Here is a 16,882-nt window from a genome sequence, read left to right on the forward strand (position 1 = left end):
TCCAGAAGAAGGAGAAAGAGGCAGAGGTTTACTTGAACAAATTATAGCTGAGAACTTCCCTAATCTGGGGAAGGAAATAGACATCCAAATCCAGGAGGCTCAGAGAACTCCCTTTAGATTTAACAAGAATAGATCTTCTCCATGGCATATCATTATGAAACTGGCAAAATACAAAGATACAGAATTCTGAAAGCAGCTAGAGACAAATGGGCCTTAACCTACAAGGTAGACATATAAGGGTAGAAGCAGACCTGTCCACTGAAACTTGGCAAGCCAGAGGGAATGACAGGAAATATTCAATGTGCTGAACAGGAAAAATATGCAGCTAAGAAGACTTTTTATCTAGCAAGACTGTCATTCAGAATAGAAGGAGAGATAAAGGCTTTCCCAAACAAAAACTGAAGGAGTTCATCACCACTAAACCAGCCCTGCAAGAGATCCTAAAGGGGGACTCTGTGAGTGGAATGCTGCAAACACTAAAAAGCACCAGAGACATAAGCACAAGCATGACATCTACAGATAACACAACGACACTAAATCCATATCTTTCAATAATAACTCTGAATGTACATGGACTAAATGCTCTAATCAAAAGACATAGGGTATCAGAATGGATTAAAAAACAAAAACAAAAAACAAGATCCATCTATATGCTGTCTACCAAAGACCCATTTTAGACCTGAGGGCACTTTCAGATTGAAGGTAAGGGGATGAAGAACCACCTATCATGCTACTGGAAGTCAAAAGAAAGCTGGAGTAGCCATACTTATATCAGACAAACTAGATTTTAAGCTAAAGGCTGTAACAAGGGATGAAGAAGGGCAGTATGTCATAATTACAAGGTCTATCCATCAAGAAGAGCTAACAATTGTAAATGCTTATGCTCCCAACTTGGTAGCACCCAAATACATAAGTCAATTAATCACAAACATAAGCAATCTTACTGACAGGAATACTGTAATTGCAGGGGACTTTAATACTCACAACAATTGACAGATCATCTGGGCAAAATATCAATAAAGATACAAGGGCCTTGAATGATACACTGGACCAGATGGACATGACAGATACATTCAGAACTTTTCATCCAAAAGCAGAATACACATTCTTTTTGAGTGTACATGGAACATTCTCTAAGATGGATCACATACTGGGTCATGAAACAGCCCTCAATAAATATAAAAGGATTGAGATCATACCATGCATATTTTCTAATCACAATGCTATGAAACTTGAAATCAACCAGAAGAAAAAAATTTGGAAAGTTTCCAAATGCAGAGAAGTTAAAGAACATTCTAATAAAGAATGAACAGGTCAACCAGGCAATTAAAGAAGAAATTAAAAGATACATGGAAGCAAATGAAAATGAAAACATGACAGTCCAAATCCTTTGGGATGCAGCAAAGGCAGTCCTAAGGGGAAACACAATGCAATCCGGGCCTATCTCAAAAACCAAGAAAAATCCCAAATACAAAATCTAACAGCACATCTAAAGGAATTAGAAGCAGAACAGCAAAGAAATCCCAAAACCAGCAGCAGAAGAGAAATAATAAAGATCAGAGCAGAAATAATATAGAATAAAAAAAAACAAACAAACCCAGAACAGATCAATGAATCTAAGAGCTATTTTTTTGAAAAAATAAAACAAAATTTTTAAACCCCTAGCCAGACTTCTCAAAAAGAAAAGAGAAAGGACCCAAATAAATAAAATCACAAATGAAAGAGGACAGACCACAACCAGTATCACAGAAATATAAACAATTATCAGAGAATACTATGAAAAATTATATGCCAACAAACTAGACAACCTGGAGGAAATGGACAAATTCCTAGACACCCACACACTATCAAAACTCAAATGGGAAGAAACAGAGAATTGAACAGACCCATAACCAGTGAAGAAATTGAATCACAGTTATCAAAAATCTCCCAACAAATAAGAGTCCTGGGCCAGATGGCTTCCCAGGGGAATTCTAACAGACATTTTTTTTTCTTTTTTTTTCTTTTTTACATTTTTTTTAATGTTTATTTATTTTAAAAAAAAAATTTTTTTTTTCAACGTTTATTTATTTTTGGGACAGAGAGAGACAGAGCATGAACGGGGGAGGGGCAGAGAGAGAGGGAGACACAGAATCGGAAACAGGCTCCAGGCTCCGAGCCATCAGCCCAGAGCCTGACGCGGGGCTCGAACTCACGGACCGTGAGATCGTGACCTGGCTGAAGTCGGACGCTTAACCGACTGCGCCACCCAGGCGCCCAAATGTTTATTTATTTTTGAAGGAGAGAGAGACAGAGTGTGGGGGGGGGGGGCAGAGAGAGAGGGAGACACAGAATCTGTAGCAGACGCCAGGCTCTGAGCTGTCAGCACAGAGCCCGATGCGGGGCTCGAACCCACAAACTGAGATCATGACCTGAGCCGAAGTTGGACGCTCAACCGACCGAGCCACCCAGGCACCCCTTAACAGACATTTAAAGCAGAGTTAATACCTATCCTTCTCAACCTGTTCCAAAAAACAGAAACAGAAATAAAGATTCCAGATTCATTCTATGAAGCCAACATTTTTTTTCCATTTTTTTTAACCTTTATTTATTTTTTTGAGACAGAGAGAGACAGAGCAAGAATGGGGGAGGGTCAGAGAGAGAGGGAGACACAGAATCCGAAACAGGCTCCAGGCTCTGAGCTGTCGGCACAGAGCTCAACGCAGGGCTTGAACTCACAGACCCTGAGATCATGATCTGAGCCAAAGTCGGATGCTCAACCGACTGAGCCACCCAGGCGCCCCTCTATGAAGCCAACATTAACTTGATTCCCAAACCAGACAGTGACCCCACTAAAAAGGACAATTACCTTTTTTTTTTTTTTTTTTTTATTTTTTTTTTTATTTATTTTTTTTTTTCAACGTTTTATTATTTATTTTTGGGACAGTGAGAGACAGAGCATGAATGGGGGAGGGGCAGAGAGAGAGGGAGACACAGAATCGGAAACAGGCTCCAGGCTCCGAGCCATCAGCCCAGAGCCCGACGCGGGGCTCGAACTCACGGACCGCGAGATCGTGACCTGGCTGAAGTCGGACGCTTAACCGACTGCGCCACCCAGGCGCCCCGACAATTACCTTTTTGATAATTTACCTAAAAAGGTGAAATATCCCTGATGAGCACGGATGTAAAAATTCTCAACAAGATACTAGCAAATTGAATTCAACAGTATATCAAAAGAATTATTCACCACGATCAAGTGGGATTCATTCCTGGGCTGCAGGGCTAGTTCAATATTCGCACACAAATCAATGTAATACATCACATTAATAGAAGAAAGGATAAGAACCATATGATCCTGTCAATAAATGAAGAAGAAGCATTTGACAAAATACAGCAGCATCCTTTCTTAATAAGAACCCCCAAGAAAGTCGGGATAGAAGGAACATAACACCATAAAAGCCATATATGAAAAGCCCACAGCTGATATCATCCTCAATGGGGAAAAACTGAGAGCTTTCCCCATGAGATCAGGAACACAGCAGGGATGTCCACTGACACCACTGTTGTTTAACATAGTGTTGGGAGTCCCAGCCTCAGCAATCAGACAACAAAACGAAATAAAAGGCATGCATCCAAAACTGGCAAAGAATAAGTCAAACTTTCACTTTTTGCAGATGACATGATACTCTACATGGAAAACCCAAAAGACTCCACCAAAAAGCTGCTAGAACTGATACATGAATTCAGGTAAGTCGCAGGATACAAAATAAATGTATAGAAATCAGTTGCATTTCTATACACCAATAATGAAACAACAGAAAGAGAAATCAAGAAATCAATCCCATTTACAATTACGCCAAGAACCATACCTTGGATTAAACCTAACCAAAGATGTAAAAGATATGTACGCCAAAAACTATAGAAAATTTATGAAGGAAATTGAAGAAGACACAAAGAAATGGAAAAACATTCCATGCTCATGGATTGGAAGGACAAATATTGTTAAAATGTCAATACTACCCAAAGCAATCTATACATTCAATGCAATCCCAATCAAAATTGTATCGGCATTCTTCTCAAAGCTAGAACAAACAATCCTAAAATGTGTACAGAACCACAAAAGACCCCAAATAATCAAAGTTACATTGAAAAAGAAAACCAAAGCGGAAGGCATCACAATCCCAAACGTCAGCCTCTACTACAAGGCTGTAATGAAGACAGTATGGTATTGGCACAAAAACAAACACATAGACCAATGGAATAGAATAGAGAACCCAGAATTGGACCCACAAATGTATGGCCAACTAATCTCTGACAAAGCAGGAAAGAGTATCCAATGGAAAAAAGACAGTCTCTTTAGCAAATGGTGCTGGGAGAACTGGACAGCAGCATGCAGAAGAATGAAACTGGACCACTTTCTTACACCATACACAAAAATAAACTCAAAATGGATGAAAGACCTACATGTGAGACAGGAAACCATCAAAACCCTAGTGGAGAAAACAGGCAACAACCTCTTTGACTTCAGCAGCAGCAATTTCTTGCTTGGCATGTCTCCGAAGGCAAGGGAAATAAAAGCAAAAATGAACTATTGGGACCGTATCAAGATAAAAAGCTTCTGCACTGCAAAAGAAACAATCAACAAAATTAAAAGGCAACCAATGAAATGGGAGAAGATATCTGCAAATGACATATCAGACAAAGGGTTAGTCTCCAAAATCTATAAAGAACTTACCAAACTCAACATCCAAAAACAAATAATCCAGTGAAGAAATTAGACACTTCAATAGACACTTTTCCAAAGAAAACATCCAGATGGCCAAAAGACACATGAAAAAACGCTCAACATCGCTCATCATCAGGGAAATATAAATGAAAACCCACAATGAGATACTACCTCACACCAGTCAGAGTGGCTAAAATTAACAACTCAGGAAACAACAGATGTTGGCGAGGATGCAGAGAAAGAGGAACCCTTTTGCACTGCTGGTGGGAATGCAAACTGGTGCAGCCACTCTGGAAGACAGTATGGAGGTTCCTCAAAAAACTAAAAATAGAACTACCCTATGACCCAGCAGTAGCACTACTAGGAATTTATCCAAAGGATAAAGGAGTGCTGATTTGAAGGGGCACATGTACCCCAATGTTTATAGCAGCGCTTTGGACAGTAGCCAAATTATGGAAAGAGCCCAAATGTCCATCAACTGATGAATGGATAAAGATGTGGTTTATATATACAATGGAACACTACTTGGCAATGAGAAAGAATGAAATCCTGCCATTTTGCAACAATGTGGATGGAACTAGAGAGTATTATACTAAGTGAAATAAGTCAATCAAAGAGAGAATATGTTTTCACTCATATGTGGAACTTGAGAAGCTTAACAGAAGACCATAGGGGAAGGGAAGGGGAAAATATAGTTTCAAACAAAGAGGGAGCAAACCATAAAAGACTCTTAAATACACAGAACAAACTAAGGGTTGATGGGTGGGCACAGGAGAAGGGAAATGGGTGATGGGCAATGAGAAGAGCACTTATTGGGATGAGCACTGGGTGTTGTATGTAAGTGATGAATCACGGGAATCTACCTCCAAAACCAAGAGCACACTGTATATACACTGTGTGTTAGCTAACCTGATATTAGAAAGAAAGAAAGAAAGAAAGAAAGAAAGAAAGAAAGAAAGAAAATATAACTAAGACACCAGCAGTATACTTTTTTATTTTATGTAAATGCTGAAAAGGAAAGGTGACATTGCCTTTCCTTCGATACTTTTTTTTTTTTAACTTTATTTATTTATTTTGAGAGAAAGAGTGCAAGCAGGGGAAGGGCAGAGAGAAGGGAGAGAGAATCCCAAGCAGGCTTGGCACTGTCAGCACAGAGACTAATGTGGGGCTCGAACTCATGAACTGTGAGATCATGACCTGAGCCAAAATCAAGAGCCATTCACTTAACTGATAGAGCCACCCAGGCATCCCTCCTTTGATACTCTTATAAAGAACTCAGTGAAGGGCACCTGGGTAGCTCCACTGGTTGAGTCTTGATTTTGGCTCAGGTCATGATCCCAGGGTAGTGGAACTGAGCTCCTCAAAAGGCTTTACACCGAGCATGGTGCTTGCTTAAGATTCTCTCTCCCTCTGCCCCTTTCCTGCTCATTCTCTCTCTAAAATAAAAAAAAAAGTAAATTAAGTTAAATTAAAAAAAAAAAAAAAAGGATTCAGTGAAATTAAAACGCACATCCAAGTTCTCTAAACAATCCAATTATCAACAAACAGCACTATGAATTATTTTTTTAAACTTCTTTTTTGCTACAGCTTACAAAATGTACCATTTCTCTGAAATAAATTTTCTATTTGCCCTCACTTAATTGGGTAAGGAAATCAATTAGCCAATATATACTGTAAATGAATAATTAACAGGAATGTATGTCTGTCTCTGTATGTATGATAGAAGGAGGTAAGAAAATAGGGGCACCTGGCTGGCTCAGGTGATAGAGAATGAGACTCTGGATCTCAGGGTCATGGGTTCAAGCCCCATGATGGTTGCGGAGCCTACTTAAAAAATGGTAAATAAATAAACAAACAAATAAATATGAAAGAGGTAAGAAAATAACAAGAGGGTAAGAAGCCATCTGCATGTTCAATGCACTACCTATCAAGATTCCACTGGCATTTTTGATTAAAGTAGGAAAAACACTCCTAAAATTTATATGCAACCACAAGACCCTGAATATCCAAAGAAATCAATGCAGGAGGCATTGTACTTCCTGATTTCAAGCTATCCTATAAAGCTATAGTAATCAAAACAGTATTGTACTGACATAAAAACTGACAAATAGATCAATGGAACAGAATTGAGAGCCCAGAAATAAATCCAAACATATAAGGTCAACTAATATTTGGCAAAGGAACCAAGAAGATTCAATGGACAAAAAACAGTCTTTTCAGGAAATGCTGCTGGAATAACTGGATTGAAAAAACAAACAAAAAAAGACAAGGGGTAGGGGCTCCTGGGTGGCTCAGTCGGTTAAGTGTCTGACTTTGGTTCAGGTCATGATCTCAGTTTGTGAGTTTGAGCCCCACGTTGGGCTCTGTGCTGACAGCTCAGAGCCTGGAGCCTGCTTCAGAGTCTGTGTCTCCCTCTTTCTGCTCCTCCCCCACTTACTCTCTGTCTCGCTCCAAAATAAATAAATACTAAAAAAACTTAAACAAAAGACAAGAGGTGCCTGGGTGGCTCAGTGGGTTAAGCGTCCAACTCTTGATTTTGGCTCAGGTCATGATCTCATAGTTCAGGAGATGAAGCCCCATGTTGGGCTCTGCGCTGACAGCACGGACCCTGCTTGGGGTTCTCTCTCTCTCTCTCTCTCTCTCTCTCTCTCTCTCTGCTCCTCCCCCACTCTCTCTCAAAATTAACTTACTAATTTAAAATTTTTTTAAAGACCAGAAATTTGAGTAGAACCACAGAGTAGGATTTTTTAACTTTTGACACTCAATTCTCCTATTGGTCTTTCATACTAACTTTCTAAAAAGTAAAATTGACTGTTCTTTGTTAAAAGCCCTGATTTCTTTCCATATCTGCCAGCAATGATATTTTTGTAGCCCTGACACACACCTGAAGGAGATGACCCACTCCCATTAAGTTCTCAAGGTTCCAACTCTGCAGCAGTGGCCCGCAGGGGTTTTAGCAAAGCCTTGTTCGTTTCTCTGCTTCAAGTGTTCTGCTCGTATTCTCTCCTAAAAGGATCCTTTCTACTTCCCTATATATTTTTTAAATAATTTCGTATATTTAAATGGTAACAATGCTTCAAGCACCACTTCCTTTCACAGAAGCTCTGGTCAAACACTGATCTTGCTTTCCTGACCAAAGTTGTTATCTCTTTTTGCCGTTACCATATACAATGGCATTTATTTTTTACACTTCAATTTTTATGCCCATCTTGATTCTATCTAGAAAGATGTTGAGGCAGCTTACAAAAAAAAATAATAAAAGCAACCAATACTATAACTGATCCATTAACATAGAATAAAAAATACAATGTCATTAAAGGAAATTGTGCAAAAAAGCTTAGTTCTGAGGTTTCTAGCATCAAAAGCATATAAGTAAACAATGAATTATGAAAGGCATTTGATTCTACTCAACTTGGCACTTTACTCTTTATAACCTTATGCTTTCCATTTGTCTCATATATAATAATATATTTGCTAAATATATAACTTTTATCCATTATTCATGGTATTTGTTTTTATTAAATTGCTTTTTGCCTTGTATTTGTGCAGTCTCAGAATTTTTAGAACCAAGATTAAAAACTTAAACATGGCAAGAATTATGTCTTCTTGAGATGCATTTAGACATTTACCAAATATTTTTCTTACTGTGAGAATAATGATGGTAGCAAACAAGATAAATGGTTTATGCACAGAAAAAAGTATAAAGGAATATAAACCTAAACCTAAAGGAATAACAGTATCATCTCTCAGGATTGAGATGATAAATAGGACCCTTCACTTCATTCTTTTACTGAGGTTTTTTTAAAGTTTTTTTTTGGTTATTGTTTGTTTTTGTAAGTAGGCTCCATGCCCAGCACAGAGCCCAGCGTGGGGCTTGAACTCACAGCCCTGAGACCAAGACCTGAGCTGAGATGAAGAGTCAGACACTTAACTGATTGAGCCACCCAGGCACCCCTATTTTACTAAGTTTTTAAAAATAAAAACATGTGTATTACTTATATAACCTGAAAAAGTAAAGATTTTTTTAAAGATTACTCCAATCAAAGGTTTAATGTTAAGCAGCCCAGAAAAAGTCCTAAGAAGCTGGCTCAATTTAGTATATGTGCTGCCGAAGCGAGCACAGAAGCTGGCTCAATTTAAATCAGCTACTCAGGCTAGCTTCAGGATGGGGGGCAGAGGAAAATAATCAGAATCTTGCTTAACAAAGAAATATCAGTATCTTTCATTGAGAATCAGACATTGCTAAGGAAAGAGACTATAGTGAAGGAATTTCCAAAAATAAATTCTAAGATGCTGTCACATTATGAAAGTGGTTTTTAAACATAATTCAATCATTTTTAGGTTTTGAGGATGATAATAATAAGGACATGGTTTGTAGCCTAATAGTCATCATCTAGAGGTGGATGTGAGATAGGTGTAATAAAAGCTAAAATACCATACAGAGGATGATAATTGTTCTAGAAGAAATAAATGCCATTAAAAGGTTAGAGACTGAGGTTTCACTGTGTGATACAGACACATGCATATCTGAAGAAAATCCAGTGACTCACCAAATAGTTCATGCATAAATATCTACAAAAAGACCATATGGAGCCAGACTGTGAAAGCTCTCAGCCCCGGCTAACGAAATTCCAAACTGTAGCCAAACAGAAGCATTAAAGATTTTTGAGCAGGAATGTAACATAAGTGGCATATTAGAACATTAGGAATATCAATCTGAAAGTGATATACTTGGTTCATATGGTTAGAGAGAGAAAGAAAGACAGAGATAGTAGTTAAGTAATAATAGCAACCAAAGGATTTAAATAGACATTTCTCCAAAAAAGATATACAAATGGCCATTTAGCACATGAAAAGATGTTCAACATCATTAACCACCAGAGAAATGTAAATCAAACCCACAATGACATACCACTTCACACTCACTAGGATGTCTATAATCAAAAAGACAACACGCACTGTCAAGGATGTGGAGAAATTGGAACCCTCCTACATGGCTGATGGGAATACAAATAGTGTGAATGCTTTGAAAAACAATTTGGAGAGGTGCATGGGGGGCTTAGTCGGTTAATCATCTGACTCTTGACTTAGGCTCAGGTCATAATTTGTGGTTTGTGAGTTCAAACTCGTATCAGGCTCTGTACTGGCAGTGCAGAGCCTGCTTGGAGTTCTCCATCTCCCTCTCTCTCTGCCCCTACCCTGCTCACCATCTCCCTCTCCCTCTCAAAAATAAACATTTAAAAAAATGAAAAATAAAAAAAATTTAAAAAATGAAAAGCAATTTGGAATTCCTCACAAAGTGAAACATATATATGACCAGTGACTCCACTCCTAGGTAGGTACTCAAGAGAAGTGAAAACACACATCTTTACAAAAACTTGTACACAAATGTTCATAGCATTATTCATAATAGCCAAAAGTAGAAACAACTCAAACATACATCAACTGATAAAAGGATAAAGAAAATGTGGCATGTTCATGCTTGCAATATTATTTGGCAATAAAATGAAATACTAATGCATGCTACAATAAGAATGAACCTTGAAAACATGCCAAGTAGAAAAAGTCAGAAACAAAAAGCCATACACATTTTAGGATCCCATTTATATGAGATATCCAGAATAGAAAAACCTACAGACAGGAAGTAGATTAGTGATTGCCCAGGGTTGATGGTGGCTGGGGGACATGGAAAGTCTTCTACTAATGGGTAGAGGTTTTCTAAAACTGACAGTGTTGACAACTGTACAACACTGCAAATATACTAACAATCATTGACCTCTTAATGGGTAAACTGTATGTGAATTATCTCTCAAGGCTGTTAATGTAATACAAAACAAAAAACAATAGCAACTGCCCCAGACACCAATGTTTAATGGGAGAGGGGAAAAAATCCCTACAGAATACTCAAGAATATCCTGAAATAAAAATGTAATTTTTATATATCTAACCATCTGTTCATTCATTCATTAGGCAAATATTAATTCAAATAGCACCTGATATATAATAGCCACTGAAGATTTTCTTCTCTTAAGATTATTTTTTGGGGTGCTTGGGTGGCTCAGTAGCGAAGCATCTGACTTGGGCTCAGGTCACGATCTCACAGTTTGGGAGTTCAAGTCCACATCAGGTAAGCTAGAGCTCTACTTCAGGTGAGGACAAGCCCCGTGTAAGAGGAGCTCAAGCCCCACTTTGGGTGAGTCCCGCTTCTCTCTCTCTCTCCCTACCTCCTTCTCTCTCTCTCTCCCTACCTCCTTCTCTCTCTCTCTCTGCCCCTTATGGGATTCTCACTCTCTCTGCCCTTTACTCACTTGCGCCCTCTCTCTCTCTCCCTCAAAAAAAAAAAAAAGGATTATATTTTTTATCTTAGGAAGAAAAAAAAAGTATACTAGTAGATCTGTTTAAGACTTACCAGTGATCTGAAGCTGTGATTTCATGGTCAGGCTACCCATTGAACCAAGCTGCGATCCACTGCCAGACATACCACCAACAGGACGGCAAACCTGAACATGGCAAAGGACACACTGTAAACATCAAAAAGTCCCATTAAAAAAAATATGTATGGTGCTAACCAGGCCATTTTCATATCTCAATTCTAGTATTCATCCTGCCTAACCTGTCAGCAAAATTACATGGCTAATCATTCTATCTTCCATGGTTTACTTTCTTTCCTTGGGCTCCCAAGGAACATTCTCTAGGTTTAAGTCCTACCTCACTGATTGTTCTTAGGCTCCTTTGACAATCTCTTCTGTTTTCTCCCCTCTTAATGTTGGGAGTATCCTAGGGTTCAGTTCCCTCTTACCTCTCTGTACACATTTCCTCAAAGATATCATTCAGTGTTGTGACTTTAAATGTCATCTATATACCAATGAGTCCCAACTTTATATTTCTATCCCAGACTTCATTCCTAAACTCTGAACAACTTTACTTGGGGGTATGTGAAAAACCCCCCAAACTTAACAAATCAAACTGAACTCCGGATTTTCCCTGTAAATTATCTCAGTTGGTAACAACTCCATCCTTTCAGACGCTCAGGCTAAAAACCTTGAAGTCATCCTGCCTTTCTTTTTTTATTTTCCTTCCTATCTGCCAGCAAATTCTGTTGTCTCCATTTGCAAAGTATGTCCAGAATCCAACCATTTCTCACCACCTCTACCATCAATCTGTTCAGAGCCACCTTTTTTCCCCCCTGGATTAGGTCTCCCTGTTTCTAGCTGTGTCTGGCTTCAGTGCCTATTCTGAACACAATCAGGATGACTTTTATAGTGTTCAAAATCCTGCAAAAGCTTCCCATTTTACTCAGGGTAAAAGCTTAGATCCATACCATGACCTTAAAAGACTATATAAGATGCATGCTCCCAACTTCCTGATCTTATCTCCTTCTATTCTCCTAATCTACTCAAGTACCTACCTCCCTGTTATACATCAAATATGCTAGCACATTCTAGCACTAGGACTTTCGTTTTACTTGTTCTCTTGACAATATTACAGTCTGCTCCAATTCCCTGGTCATTTTTTTTTCTTCTACAGAATATATCACCTTCTGACATACTAAGTAATTCACTTGGTAATTATGTTTATTGTTTTTTTTCATATCCAAGTGGATTTTAACATTTATTTATTATTGAGAGACAGAGCATGAGCATGAGCATGGGAGGGGCAGAGAAAGAGGGAAACACAGAATCCAAAGCAGGCTCCAAGCTCTGAGCTGTCAGCACAGAGCTCGACGTGGGGCTCGAACTCACAAACCACAAGATCATGACCTGAGCCAAAGTTGAACGTTCAACCGACTGAGCCACCCAGGTGCCCCCCATATTTATTGTTTTGAATCTCTAGGCTAGAATATAAACTCCATGTGAGCAGGGATCTTTGTTTTGTTCACTGATGAAAGCCAGAAGCCCAAAAATAGTGCCTGACACACAGCAAACACTTAAATATCTGTTTGATGAAATGAATTAAAAAATGGCTTTTGAGGGGCACCTGGGTGGCTCAGTCGGGTGAGCAGTCCACCTCTTAATTTCGGCTCAGGTCATGATCTCAATTCCATGAGTCTGAGCCCTGCACTGGGCTCTGTGCTGACAGCGATGAGCCTGCTTGGGATCCTCTCTCTCCCTCTTTCACTCTCTGCCCCACCCCTGCTCACAGTCTTCTCTCTCAAAATAAATTTAACAACAACAACAACAAAGACTTCGAACTACACTAAATGATTAAGTCTCACATATCTTCTTCAGTCTCCAATCATGGAAAAGGTAACCCCATGTGGAAACAGCATGATTAATATAACAAAGATGTTTTAACAAAGTCAGAACATTTGGGCTCAATTCCTGTCTATGACACTTATATGACACTACTTAAGTTATATAACCTCTCTAGGTCCCAGTTTTCTATCAGAAAAATGAGTATAACACCACGTCTACCTCACAGAGTTGTTGCAAAGATGATTATGTATATTTAAAAAATGCTCTGTAAATGTTCTTTATCATTAATAGTGTTTAAATATCTTTACAATAAAAATCTGTTCTTAGGCTTTTGGGGACTGGATAACAACACTAGAAATATTTCAACTGGGTCAAGGTAAAGATTAAAGTGAAATGAAATTTACTTAGCACTTATTTACCAAGTACTATGTAAGAACCATAATATACGGTAAGACAAAATATCTTGATACTGTACCTATTGTCTTAAATTTTCATACAATTTTAGACTTCCATTAAAATTTTTAAATATCAGGGGCACCTGAGTGGCTCACTCAGTTGAGCATCCAACTCTTGATTTCGGCTCAAGTCACGATCCCAGGGTTGTGGGGTCAAGCCCCACGTCGGGCTCCACATTGAGCATGGAGCCTGCTTGGGATTCTCTCTCTCTCCCTCTGCCCCTCTCCCCTGCTCACGGAATTTTTTTAATTTAGTATCAAACAATTCTGGTATCTTCTCAAATCTGCCAAAATGAAATGGAACAATAATTCCCACTGAGACCAACTCTACAAAATCTAATGTTTTATTCCTTGACTTATGAAAACGTTCAAAGCTAAAATTTTGGTCTTCACTATAGAAACTAGCTCATTCTCTGTGGCCTGGTATGTGTATGTGTGCGGGTGAGTGAGTGTGTGCGTCAGTGTGTGCATTTTTCCCCCTTCATCTTCTTTATTTAAATTGCCCACTTCAGATCTTTTATAACCTACAATTTATTAAAAGAGACCTTTTATTTTAAACAGGGAAGGCATACACCATAAATAATGTCATTAGTAGTCACCCAAAATATAAAAGAAATGAATTATAACACAAAAGCCTTAACACTGTTTTGTACAGGATATTCTGGTTCAAAGTGCTTGTTATACAAAGGGCCTTCCAAAGACATCATTACCACATTCTGTATAGTTATTACCTTCTCCTCAACACCCAAAAGACTGTATGCAACAGTACTATGACATCAAGAGAAGTAAATCAAGAGACAGCAAGCGAAGTCTAATATCCCGTGCTGATCTTATTATGCATGATAAAGTACTATTCTAACTGCTGATCTATATCAACAATTTATTGCTGGAAAAATAACCTTTTTAATAGTATAGTGTACATTATTTATTCTAAATTAGCATTAATTACAAAGTTACAAAGTAAATAAATTTAAGATCTCTACAGAAATAAAATATATTTTAAAATTCAAATTAACTTCATATAGAAAAGACTAATGAAAGTACAGATTAAACACATTTTTAGGAACAGTGATTCTCTCCAGATAATTACAGATAATCACTGTGGTAGAATGAGTTGCTCTGCAAAAACATGCTGGTAATTGTAATAATGCATGTACTTACACATATTACTTTTATATATCTCTAAATACTTTAAATTCTTAAGAAGAATAAAAAATTACCGTTACGTATAATAGTAAAAAAAGAAAAACTAAAGAAACCACGTAAGTATCAATTGGTAACCAGTTAAATAAGTAACATTCATAGCATAGAACAGAATACAATGCAGACATTAAAACAAGTAACTCACTAATGACCAAAATGAAATGATTCCAAGAACATTTAAGTTATAAAATATATACATTATGATGTCATTTTTGCAAACAAAAGTAAACTATCTATTCCTATAGATACATATAAATAAATGCAGGAAAAAGTACACATCTGACACTGGTCACAGTGGTTAACTTTGTGGAGGAGAGGAGTAGATATAGTAAAGAAGGTGGTCATGGGGAACTTTGGTTTTATATGTATTGTTTGAGGTTTTTAAAAGAAAACATTTATCATTGATGATTTGTACAAGTTAAAAAACAGGCAAGAGGGGCACCTGGGTGGCTTGGCTGGTTGAGCATCTGACTCTTGGTTTTGGCTCAGGTCATGATCTCACAGTTCATGGGTTTGAGCCCTGCATCAAGCTCTGCGCTAAAAGAGTGGAGCTGCTTGGGATAATGTCTCTCTCTCTCTGTCTCTCTCCCTCTCTCCCTCCCTCCCCTGCTCATATGTGCTCTCTAAATAAATACATAAATAAATAAACAAAATAAAAAACAGGCAAGAGAGACTAGATATAATAGATAACCTATACTTCCAGTCCCATGTTTTCTCCTGAGCTCCACACTTTTCACCTTGACCATTACTTACAACTGCCTACCTACACAGTTAAAATGACTAAATTAAAACTCTCTATACCTGGACACACTCATCTTGGCTTCAACAGCACCACCATCCACCCAGTTGCTCAAGCCAAACATATGGGCATGATCTTTCCCTCAACAAGTTCTAATGATTCTACCTGTAAAACATACCCTACTATATAGCCACATTACTCCTTCTCTTCTTAACCATCCTAGTCTAAGCTATAAACAGCCATCCCTTCCCTGACAACAAATTACTAGAAGTCATTAAACTGGTCTCCCTGCTTCTGTACTTGCTATTGGCTCCTTCTCCCTCCCATCATCCTCCACACAGCAACTGGAGTCCTCTTTGAAAAATAAAAATTAGATCATACTCTACTCTGCTTAAATACTCAATAACCTCCTATCTCAGTTAAAATAGAATCCAAACTCCTTACCCTGGCTTATAGATGCCCCAAGTCCATACTACCCATGCTAACTCTCTGACTTTACCTCTTATCATTCTTCCCTTCACCCACTGCAAATCTAGCTTGCTTTCTATTTCTCAAATACACTATTTCATCCTAGCCTTACAGCTTTTGTACTAACTGTTCCCTCTGCTAAGAATGCTTTTTTCTGTATCTTTAAATAGCTAACATGTTCTTGTAGTCAGGCCTCAGTTAAATATCACCTCCTCAGAGATCTGTCCAGACTTATCCAATCTGAAGTTAACCATCCTATTACTTTCTATGACATCACTGAAAAATTTCTGATTTGTTTATTGACTCTAAAGTCCACAAAAGTAGGCACTTTATCCACCTTGTTAATCAGTGCAAGGAATACACTGGAAGTTTTTTATTGTTTTAAGTCTACAATTTCAACTGTCAAAATACCTAATATCAAAAAGACAAGTGGGGTGCCTAGGTGGCTCAGCCATTGAGCATCCAGATTCTTCATATCAGCTCAGGTCTTGAGCTCACAGTTCCTAGGATCAAGCCCCACATTAGGCTCTGCACTGACAGCGTAAGCCTGCTTGGGATTCTCTTTCTCCCTCTCTGCCCCTTTCCTATACACATATGCTTTCCCTCTCTCTCAAAATAAACATTTTTTAAAAAGCCAAGAAATAACAAGTATTGGCAAGGATGTGAAGAAAAGGGAACCTTTGTGCATTGTTAATGAGAATATAAATTGGTGCAGCCACTGTGGAAGACAGTATGGAGGTTCCTCAAAATATTAAAAATAGAAATACCATATGATCCAGTAATTCCACCACTGAGTATTTCCCCAAGAAAACTGAGAATATTAACTTGAAAATATATATGCACCCTTATGTTTATTGCAGCATTTACAACAGATAAAATATGGAAACAACCTAAATGCCCACCGGTAGATGAATGGATAAAGATGTGGTATATAAAAATACAATGGAGTATTAGCCATAAAAAAAAAAAAATAATAAGATCTTGTCATTTGTAACAGCATGGATGGTCCTACAGGGTATTATGCTAAGCGAAATAAATCAGACAGAGAAAGACAAATACCATATGATTTCACTTATACATAATCTAAAACACAAAACAAACGAACACAGTGTAACAG

At 38.0% G+C, this 16,882-nt stretch overlaps 1 protein-coding gene across 3 annotated transcripts in view; it reads right to left on the minus strand.

Annotated features, from left to right (window-relative positions):
• ITCH (itchy E3 ubiquitin protein ligase) overlaps nt 1-16,882 on the minus strand; it is a 144,712-nt gene that overhangs the window by 89,417 nt on the left and 38,413 nt on the right. The window contains exon 3 of one of the 3 annotated variants that reach the window (XM_030309756.2): nt 11,115-11,205. In XM_030309756.2, coding sequence (XP_030165616.1) covers nt 11,115-11,184 — 70 coding nt within the window. In that variant the 5' untranslated portion in view covers nt 11,185-11,205. Of the gene's footprint in view, nt 1-11,114; nt 11,227-16,882 lie in introns of those variants that run through there. The other 2 variants (XM_030309757.1, XM_030309758.1) reach the window with 2 other exon arrangements.

This window comes from Lynx canadensis, chromosome A3 (genome assembly GCF_007474595.2).
Source record: "Lynx canadensis isolate LIC74 chromosome A3, mLynCan4.pri.v2, whole genome shotgun sequence".
NCBI lineage: Eukaryota > Metazoa > Chordata > Mammalia > Carnivora > Felidae > Lynx > Lynx canadensis.